Source organism: Gossypium arboreum, chromosome 10, assembly GCF_025698485.1.
Source record: "Gossypium arboreum isolate Shixiya-1 chromosome 10, ASM2569848v2, whole genome shotgun sequence".
NCBI classification, from domain to species: domain Eukaryota; kingdom Viridiplantae; phylum Streptophyta; class Magnoliopsida; order Malvales; family Malvaceae; genus Gossypium; species Gossypium arboreum.
In genome coordinates, this window is record NC_069079.1 from 5,065,017 (window position 1) to 5,076,185 (window position 11,169).

An 11,169-nucleotide genomic window follows, 5' to 3' on the forward strand; every position below is an offset into this window, starting at 1 on the left:
AATATAGAAACTAATTGTATAATTTAACCTAAAATTTTTATTTGAAATAATAATTTAACATGCCATATCAATTTAATATTACAACGTTAACAACAATTAATGCTTAATAACTAAAATATTATAATAATATAATGTACATGACTAAAACATAATATTTTAAATAAAAGTGATTAAAATGTAACTTAAAAAAAAAGTAACTATTTCGACAGTTTATTACTTTTAAAAAATCTAAAATTATTCTATGGAAAAGATCTAAAATTAAAATTTCTACCATGTACAGTTTTAATTTTAAACGCGATGAATGACTGAATGCTACATCATTAATGTTGAAACAGTGGGCGCAAAGGGACACCTGACAATTTCAGGTTAATTTTCGTTTCTTCCAACGAATAGGCTTTGATTTTCTCTCTCTCTCCTTTCAAAGGCCACTTATTTACTTTTCGCCTCTGGTTTTCCAACTCGTGTAGTGTGTATATATAAACAGCGATGCGGAAATTTGTGATTGCAATGCAAGAAATCTCCTTCAAAGTTCACGTCAAAACTATCACTTTCAACGTTCTCTAACTTCCTTTTTCCCATTCTCCATACCCTTTTCTTCTCCCCTACTATTGTAGCTGATTCCCATTTCTTCTTCTTCTTCTTCTTCAACAATGGCTCCTCAGGTTACTGTTGATAGTATTAACCCCAAGGTACTATTTTTTTTTTCTTTTTCCTTCTATTTGGACTATTTCTGAATCTGGGTTTATCTTGTTTTCTCTATTTTTTAAAAAAAATTTAGTGTTTGATTTGTTGTTGGATATTGATTTATCGACACTTCTGAATCTGGTTTTATGCTTTGTGTGTTGTGCTTGTTTTGTTATCAATCTGTTTCCTTATCACTAATCCTCTCTTTTATTACCAGGTCATTGATTGCCAGTATGCTGTACGTGGTGAGATTGTCATCCTTGCGCAGGTTGTATGCCAGTTTGCATCATCTCTTATATGTTTTTGTAATAAATTTATTTCTGTCAAGTTATATATCTCATGCTATGTGCACACCCTGAGTATGACTTTTGGGTCATTACAGCATCGGTATCCATATGATTGACAGTTTCATTATGTTTTAGAAATTTTGAAGTAAATTCTGCTGATACAGTTTGGTATATGAAGATGGATTTACTTTGAAATTTTGCGAAATAGTTCTTTAATGACAGTTGCTTAATATCTCTCGCAGAAATTGCAACAAGAGATACAGGCTAAGCCAGAGGCTTATCCCTTTCAAGAGGTACATTACTTTCTTCCTTTACAGGTTTATAATCAACACTGGTAAAGTTAAAGTGTGCAATCCTGAAATAAAATGAGGAGGCTTTTATATTGTTTGACACTCTAGTACCTTTATTTTTGTATTTGGGGTTAAATGCTAGTTCTCTTTTGCAGATTCTGTACTGCAACATTGGAAATCCTCAGTCTCTTGGTCAGAAGTCAATAACCTTTTTCCGAGAGGTTGGTTTTATTACTAGACGATATTGATTACCATGAGGTTGTGTCATTGTGAATGAAGCAATTCTAAATAGGATATCTCTGCTATAGGTTCTTGCATTGTGCGACCATCCAGCCATTTTGGCCAAAAGTGAAACACAGGCTTTATTCAGGTACTGAGATTTAATATTATCCATCAGCTTTGCTGTTTTTTCTGTTAAATTTCTAGATTTCTTCTGAGAAAACTTTAACAGCTTCTATTGAGCCCTGTGAAAGTTTAAACATATAGAGATGTTCTCTTCATCTAGCCTAGAATACTTTGGCAGATTACCAGTTTTTCTTTTACAGTCATTCCTTTGTCTCATGTAATTTGGTTCATGGCTTGTTGCAGTGCGGACTCCATAGAGCGGGCTAGGAAAATTCTTGATCAAATTCCAGGAAGAGCAACTGGTGCATACAGTCACAGCCAGGTTCTGATGATTGCTCATATCTTGGAATTTTGACAAATTATTATTATTGGAAATCAATTTATGCTTGCATATTATTCACATCAGGGAATTAAGGGATTACGTGATACTATTGCTGCTGCAATCGAGGCTCGTGATGGTTTTCCTGCTGATCCAAATGATATTTTCATGACAGATGGTGCCAGCCCTGCAGTAAGTTTCCATCTCAAACTTTCTTGTTACATATTTCATGAGTTCCTCACGAAAGCATGTATGAAAGATTGGATTTTTCTTCCTTGTTTCCAGGTGCATATGATGATGCAGTTACTGATAAGATCTGAGAAAGATGGAATTCTCTGTCCCATCCCTCAGTATCCTTTATACTCCGCTTCAATTGCGCTGCATGGTGGAACTTTGGTATGCATATAATAACTTAAAGCATTATTTAGTATTTAGTTATTTGTAAGCTGTCTTTAATTATCTGTTAGTGAAGTAAGTACGCACTTTTTGCTTCATTGACCAAGCTTTTAACTGACCTATATCAAGTTGCGTTATGTTTCTTGAGGATTAGTACTTAGCTCTCTTTCCCGGTAGAACTCGTTAAATGATTGGCAATAGAGATTTCCTTTAACCGTCCAACCATTTTTTGATCGGCCAGTTGTTGTAGTTACAACTTTCTTTTGGATTTTACAGGTTCCCTACTATCTTGATGAAGCTACAGGATGGGGTTTGGAAGTATCTGAGCTTAAGAAACAACTGCAGGAAGCCAAGTCTAATGGCATCACTGTTAGGGCCTTGGTTGTAATAAATCCAGGCAACCCAACAGGACAGGTATCAATGAAATGCTTTCAGAAAAGTATATTATAATGAAAAAGTTTCCTGCAATTTCATTTTTCTCATTTTGATTGCAGGTTCTTGCTGAGGAAAACCAGAAGGCAATCGTTGAGTTCTGCAAGGAAGAAGGTCTTGTTTTGCTAGCAGATGAGGTAGGTTGATTTGCATATGTTCTTGCTTTACCATTCGTTAACAATGACTTCGCTTTCCCAAGGGCAAGTTTGCACTGACCTTGATAACCACCTTGGTTTCACAGGTTTACCAGGAGAATGTTTATGTTCCTGAAAAGAAATTCCACTCTTTTAAGAAGGTTGCCCGATCTATGGGTTACGGCGAGAAGGATATACACTTGGTATCTTTTCAGTCGGTCTCGAAAGGTAACATTGGTTTTATCTTATTTCTATTATTTCATTTACGGAATGTGAATGAGCTTATACAAAGTTTGGAATTTTGACACAGAATATAAACTCTTTTACTGTCTCCAGGGTATTATGGAGAGTGTGGAAAAAGGGGAGGTTACATGGAGGTTACTGGGTTTGGTGCTGATGTGAGGGAGCATATATACAAATTAGCATCTGTGAATCTGTGTTCTAACATCACTGGTCAAATTCTTGCTAGTCTTGTCATGAGTCCACCTAAGGTTATATCTTTCGCCATTTAAAGCCAGTTATCTGTTTGTATTCAAATGACATTGGATGTATGAAATAGGACTAAATAGATTTTGAGCTTTGACTAGCTGCTCATAAGCATTGTTTCTTATAGAAGAAACATATAATTGGAGAAAGCTTTTGAATCTCCCAACTATTATGCTTTGTCATGGGTGATAATTTACATAGGGGCCATGTAAAAGCTACTAAAAATCTTGATCATCTCCAGTTTCTACCACCTTCTATGGACATATGATGTTTGTTGCAAATGACAGAACATATGAAACTTGCAGGTTGGAGACAAATCATACGAGTCATACATTGCTGAAAGAGATGGAATCCTCTCATCTTTAGCACGGCGGGCAAAGGTTAGTCCTCTCTTAGGTTTGATTGGTTCAAATGACATGAACATGGTGCAAAGTGGCCATTGATGTTTTGTTGTAGCCTGAATGGATGCTAAATCCCCCATTGTACAATGGTGCTTAACCAAGAAATTTGGGAACTTGGAGGTTGGTGAGGTAGTAGATTTAAATTATATGACTTTTAACAAAATTCCAAATGCATGCAGACACTGGAAGATGCTTTCAACAAGTTGGAAGGTATAACATGCAACAAGGCAGAAGGTGCAATGTATCTTTTCCCCAGAATTAATCTGCCTAAAAAGGCAATCAAAGCTGCTGAAGAAGTGAAAACAGCACCAGATTTATTCTACTGCCGTCGTCTCCTCAATGAAACCGGAATCGTTTTTGTTCCTGGTTCTGGCTTTGGGCAGGTAAGTTGACCTGTCATTATGTTGGCTTTTGGTCAGAATATAGCAATTTTATGCCAATTGAATTGCCATTTTTTCATCTCTAACAATGAGTAACATGTGGGTTTGGCCATAGGTGCCTGGCACTTGGCATTTTAGGTGCACAATACTCCCTCAAGAAGAAAAGATTCCGGCCATCGTCACCCGCCTAACAGATTTCCATAAACGTTTCATGGATGAATTCCGCGACTAAGTTTGAGGTACCCCTAGCAAGAATTCGCAATAAGACGTGTCCTTTACTTTTCCCATATAGACATGGACACTGTTAATCTTTTCCTTTCCCTTTTTTGTCCTTTCCTATTTAATGGAAAGATATACCAATATTTTCTAGTTGTTCACCAAGTCTTTTTACAATTTTGATGTCTTAGTGAGAAAATCTTGTGATCATTTTATTTACAAGGATTGCCAGACTTCTGCACTGGAATCATTGTTGCTGTTTGTTAAAATTGATCCAACCAAGTTGAATTGAGTGAAATTTTTTTAAATTGACTGAGTTAAGATAAAGCAAGTCATAAACTTTTATGAAACTTATGAGTTGAGTTAAAATTCTCAAATTAATAATACGAGAGATTTAATTTTAATTAAAAATCATTTAACAGAAAAGGTAAAAAAACAATCTTTTAAAAGTTTCATCAAAATTACACCATCACTTACACCATCACAATTTTTCAGCTATCATAATAAGTATATTACTTTTACATTAAGCTATCTACAAGTAATTTAGGAAACAATGACTTCTGTTTAATTGTATAGATTGAAAAATTATATCGAATAGATATCTAATTGGGTTATTCAATACTGACATCCACGAATCTTTTAATTTTTATAAAAAGAAACACCAACTTGATGGATTAGATCATTAATGATCTTTTTATCTTTAATTTGATCAAAATTTTACATAAACTAATTGAGTTGTACATTTACTTATTCAAGTTAACTTAAAACTTTGAAAAAAATGAATTATTTATTTTAAAATTTAAAAATCTAATTATTTATTTCTCCAATAGAATCCCTAATAGCTATGCAGGGATCAATGCCAAACTTTGATGTTTAGAGTACAATTGTTCGAGGGTGATGTTTTGGATGTTGTCAACATGTGTACTCTTTTGAGATGGGATAATCCATATATACGGCAGTCAGAAAAAATGAGCATTGACATGAGAATTGTTTTACTTTAGTACAACTGTTCGAGGTTGATGTTTTGGATGTCGTCATCATGTGTACTCTTTTGAGATGGGATAATATATATATGGCAGTAAGAACAAATGAGCATTGTGCCTATTTTACCCATTTCACCCTAAAAAAATAATATTTACAAAAACAAGCATAGTTCAAAAATATTCACCTAAATGACTTGAAATGAATAATAAAATTGAGTTATTGGAACTAGGTGGCCGGTACCATTATTTTTTTCTATTAAAAAATAATTTTTGGGGTTTTAGACACTAGATAGCCCATGTGTGTGTGTTTTTTAAAATTTTTTTTGGGTGTTAGCATGCTAATAGTCAACATTCCTTTATCTGATTAAAATATAATTTTTTGGGGATGTGGTGCCGGCCAACAAATGGCCAAAATCACCGAATAAAATAGATTAGAAATATTGCAACATAACCCCTTCTTGTTTTCTCATCTTTTTATTTCCCAAGTTTAATTACATATTTTATATTTTAAAACAATATTGAACTATTAATCATATTTTTAATTATTATTGCATCACTCACATTATTATTAAATTTAAAATATATTGAACTACATATTTTATAAATGTATTACTCGTTATTTTTAAAATAAAAAATAATTTAGAAATGTTTATTTGAATTATTATAAAAGATGAAAATCATTAAATCGACTCTAATTTTATAAAAATATAATTTAATTGTGCATATTAAATTTAAATTAAATTTATATTATCTACTTTTGATTTGAAAATTAACTAGTTTAGTACTGTCATTTTGGATATTGTATTTAGCATTTTAATATATTTTCATAATTATAAAATTCAATATTAAAATTAATAAATAATTTTAAAATATTTTCCTTTGAAGTTTTTAAATAATATATTAAAATAATATAACTTTAACAATTTTTATCAAAGCCACCTCCAAAAATTTATCATTACATTTAAAAATAAATATAATTTTTAGGTTTAATTTATTATTTATACTTAAGTTTAACAACAATCAAGTTACATTTAACGAAAAAAAAACAAAAATTTAAAAAAATTATGAAAATTCAAATATGATAATTTTTGTCAAACCTTTTTCAATCTTTTAAAGAAAAGCGGGGAATCAACGTTTTGAAAATAAAACGTGGAGTCGCCACCGATCTTTTTGTTTAGGTGTGATCAGATCACCTAGAAATTTGGTTATTCTAATAAAATATTTATTAAAACAACGATTTTAGTCTTACGAAAATATGAGAACACGGGTTCGGGAGTCGGTTATGTATGAGGAAGGATTAGCACCCTCATTACGCCCAAAATTGGTACCAAATCGATTAAATACTGTCCTTATGTCTAAGATTTAAAAATATTTTTTTGAAATGTGGTTCCTTCTATAAACATTTGAATAGCCCAAGTTGGTCGTCAAAATTCTCTTGTTTCAAAGGAATACAACATCACATCCAACATGATAGGACACGATCCTTTGTACCCTCGAAAACGCGATAAATTTTAACTTCCAAAAGTTTATATGTTGAAAACCGCAAAAGGATGCCCAATTATTTAGTCCGACGAAAAAATCGAAACCCAGCATATAAACTTTATATGCCAAACATCGAGTATTACCTTCGTTAGACTAAATAATTATTTAGTCTGGATGGGTTTGGCATCTTCTTGTTTGTTCACTTTGATCATGGAAGCTAAGGTGGCCAAAGCATCGGCCATCTGATTTTCGTCCCGTGGAAGGTAGCGGAAGGTAATGTCATTGAACTCTTTAACCAACTCAAGGATCAGTTTTCGATAATCAATCAACTTGGGGTCTCTGGTCTCCCATTCTCCCTTGAGTTGATAAATTACTAGCGCAGAATCTCCATACACCTCTAGCACTTTAATCTTGCGTTCTATGGCTACACGGATACCCATGATGCATGCTTCGTATTCTGCCATGTTATTCGTACAATCAAAATCCAATTTACTAGTAAATGGATAATGATCTCAGTTCGGGGATACCAAGACTGCCCCGATTCCATTACCCACAGTATTTGACGTCCCATCGAAGTTTAATTTCCAGGGAAGTTCTTCCGGAGCACCTTCTTCAGTGGTCACAACACACATCAGGTCCTTATTCGGGAAATCGAAGTTCAAAGGCTCGCAGTCTTCCGAAGCTCTACTGGCCAGAAAATCTGCTATTGCACTCTCTTTTACTGCTTTTTGGTTCACATAGACTATGTCGAATTCAGAGAGCAGAATTTGCCATCGGGCCATCCTTCCATTCAAAGCTGTTGACTCCATCATGTACTTTAAAGGGTTCAGGTTAGAGATGAGCCAAGTAGTGTGGGACAACATATACTGCCAACCTTCGGGTTGTCCAAACTAGGGCGCAACACAACTTTTCTATTGGCGGGTACCTTGTCTCACATTCAGTGAACTTTTTACTAAGATAGTAAATAGCTTTTTTTTTCCTTCCTGACTCATCATGCTGACCCAGTACGCATCCCATGGAATTCTCAAATACTGCCAAATACAGTATCAATGGCTTATCGGGGTTAGGTGGCATCAGCACCGGAGCGTTGGATAACTACTGTTTGATCTTGTCGAAAGCCTTTTGGCATTCTTCATCCCATTCACCTGGGTTATGTTTCTTGAGGAGGCGAAAAACAGGGTCACATTTCTCGGTTAGTTGTGAAATAAACCGAGCGATGTAATTTAATCTCCTTAGAAAGCCTCGAACCTCTTTCTGGGTACGCGGTAGAGATAGCTCTTGTATGGCTTTGACTTTGTCTAAATCGATCTCAATCATTTTCTCACTAACCATGAATCCGAGAAGCTTTCCAGACTTGGCTCCGAAGGTACATTTGGCTAGATTGAGCTTTAGCTGAAACTTCCTCAACCTTAAGAACAACTTCCTCAAGACTTGTATGTGCTCCTTCTCTATTCGGGACTTTGTGATCATATCATTGACATAAACTTCGATTTCTTTGTGCATCATGTCATGAAACAGGGTTACCATGGCCCTTTGATATGTTGCCCCCGCATTTTTCAGTCCAAACGGCATCACCTTGTAGCAGAACGTGCCCCACATGGTTACAAATGTGGTTTTCTCCATGTCTTCAGAATGCATCTTGATCTAGTTATATCAAGAGAAACCATCCATGAAGGAAAACAGTGAGTGTCCTACCGTGTTGTCCACTAAAGTGTCGATATGAGGTTGTGGGAAATTATCTTTCGAGCTGGCTTTGTTCAAATCTCTGTAGTCTACACACATTCGTATTTTTCTATCCTTCTTTGAGACGGGGACGATGTTGGCTACCCACTCAGAGTATTTTACCACCTTAAAAATCCAGCGTCAAACTACTTTCTAACCTCTTCTTTTATTTTTAGCAAGACGTCGGGCCTCATTCTTCGGAGTTTTTGCTGAACTGGCTAACATTCTTCCTTTATAGGGAGTCGGTGCACCACGATATCAGTGTTTAACCCGGGCATATCTTGGTATGACCATACGAATACATCTTTGAATTCTTGAAGTAATTCAATAAGGTCTCGCTTCATCTCCATGGTGATACAAGTTTCAATCTTCACCTCTTGTCCCTCTCCTAAGCTCACAATTTCTACTGATTCTTTGTGAGGTAGGATTTGTTTCTCGTATTGTTCTACCATCCTCAACAAATCAGGAGATAGGTCACAGCCTTGATCATCTTCAAAATCCTGAAAATCCTTCATACACATATCTCGCTCAAAAGGAGACTCTGAGCCGCTAGCAGTGTCACTCATATCATTGATATCTGGAGACCTGTTATGAGGATGAAGAAAGATATAAAGAACCAAAAGAATTTAAGAATACTTATCTGTATGGTATGATTATGAATGAATAATGAAATAATATTTAGAAGAATATTCGAAGAACAAAAGAATCCGAAAGTAATCGTATATATTATGAATGAAATTGAAAGAATGAAAGAATATCTGCTCAAAATGATAATAACTGTGCATTTCATTGAAATAACATTTTTAAACATAAGCCTATTTCACAAAAGATTCTTATTACTCCTAGGCCTAGAGCAATAAGTGTGTTTTGGACATTACTCTGAGTCAGTTCTAAAAACTACAGGAATCTCTTCCGCAGTCCAGTTATCCAGAACACTTCCAGGTATATAGGGGCAAATGCTTGACAAATTTTTTCCTCCGATCTCTTCTTCGTATGTGCCGTTGATGTCTAAGCTTTCCAACCTTTCTTCTATGGCTTCTTTTCTTGGCGTGCTTCTCTCGAGATGAATGATTCCCCCGGACACAAAAGTTTTCAATATGTGGAGGAATATCATTGGCTCCCATTTGATTTCCTCTCCCGTTTACCATGCTCTCCTTCTCTCTTACTTCTTTTCCAGCTCTTTTCTCATTTGTCTCGCATCTGGCTTAAATCTTAAGCCTAAGCGGTCTCTCTTGTCCTTCAATACTGGCGTTTCAACCCTTCCTTGGGGATGTCTCCCAAGTCCTCTTCCGGGTAGGGCCCCTTTTCCAACCATCAACTGTAGGCTCATCCTTTTAGTTTTGGACAATTTTGGTGTCAGAATCTTGCTTCCCTCAGTGATGAACGTCGCATTAACAAATTCTAAAGACCGAAATGAGCATTCGATTACTTCGTCATCTGTCTCCAAATAGGGCGCATTACTGCTTACAGCTGCAATGATATCCTCTTCAGTATTTATCGTTATCAATCGCTCTTCTGATACTAACTTCAACTTTTGATGCAACGATGAAGGCACTGCCTCAGCTGAATGTATCCAGGGTCTCCCCAATAAGTAGTTGTATGAGGGCTTGATATCCATCACCAGGAAATCTACCTCATATGTGTTTGGCCCGATCTGAAGAGGTACCTCGATTCTGCCCATCATCCTTCTCTCCGTGCCATCGAATGCTTTCACTATGTTCTGAAACTCTTTCATGTGGGAGCTGTCTATGGGTAATCTGTCTAGTGTAGTCAATGGCAGAATATTCAAGGCCGACCCGTTGTCAATCAGTACGCCTGATAGCGTATATCCCTTACAGCGAGCGGTGATGTGTAAAGCTTTAGTCAACCCCCTGCCACCGGGTGGTATCTCGTCGTCATTGAAGAAGATATAGTTGTCAGCACTTATGTTACTAACCAAGCGGTCCAGCTTGTTGACGGAGATATCATTGGCAACATATGTTTCATTCAACACTTTCATCAGCGCGCTACGATAGACTTCCGAGCTTAAAAGTAAGGCCATCATTGAGATACGAGCTGGTTGTTTACGTAGTTGTTCTACCACACTGTATTCGCTGTGTTTTAGGAATTTTAAAAACTCCTTAGCCTCCTTTTCGTAACTGGCTCATTAACAGAAATTTCAAATTTGGCCGCTTTTTCCTTCATCTCTTCGACCACTGGGGCTTTTCCTTTTACGGGTTGTGCCTTCTCATTTGTTGTATCGTAACTTCTCCCACTACGTGTATAGGAGCCTCTATCTTGGTCGTCTTTTGAAGCGTCAGCCAGACTTTCCTTTCCCAAAATCGTCACGTTACAATCATAATTCCATGGAACCCTTTTGCTGTCTTTGTAGGGGAAGACTGCAGGTCTTTGGATTATGACCCTCGGTGGCATTTGCACTCTAGCTTCATTATTTTTGGGTTACAATATGATAACCACGGGGTAGTTAATTGTTTGATTCTGCACCGTCGATTCTCCCTCTGATGCACATATATCTCCTTCTCCGGGGTTTTTTGCTTCTTCATAAAACTCTATTTCTTTATTGTTCATCATGTTTTGTACTAGGGCCTTAAACTCCACACACTCTTAGATTT

General features: G+C 35.9%; 1 protein-coding gene across 1 annotated transcript; it reads left to right on the forward strand.

Moving 5' to 3' along the window:
- Positions 1-328: 328 nt before the first annotated feature.
- LOC108487306 (alanine aminotransferase 2, mitochondrial-like) lies at positions 329-4,678 on the forward strand. The gene is made up of 15 exons (XM_017791616.2): positions 329-689; positions 902-952; positions 1,214-1,264; positions 1,417-1,482; positions 1,570-1,631; positions 1,850-1,928; positions 2,013-2,117; positions 2,211-2,321; positions 2,598-2,735; positions 2,816-2,890; positions 2,995-3,115; positions 3,224-3,378; positions 3,679-3,753; positions 3,954-4,157; positions 4,270-4,678. The coding sequence occupies exons 1-15, from the start codon at positions 651-653 to the stop codon at positions 4,384-4,386; spliced, it is 1,449 nt and encodes a 482-aa protein (XP_017647105.1). The 5' UTR covers positions 329-650; the 3' UTR covers positions 4,387-4,678.
- Positions 4,679-11,169: the final 6,491 nt, after the last annotated feature.

Coding starts and splice junctions, on each gene's coding strand:
- LOC108487306 (XM_017791616.2), top strand. CDS start 651: ATGGCTCCTCAGGTTACTGTTGATAGTATTAACCCCAAG. Junction 1,265..1,416: donor AGGCTTATCCCTTTCAAGAG/GTACATTACTTT, acceptor TCTCTTTTGCAG/ATTCTGTACTGCAACATTGG. Junction 3,116..3,223: donor TTTTCAGTCGGTCTCGAAAG/GTAACATTGGTT, acceptor TACTGTCTCCAG/GGTATTATGGAGAGTGTGGA.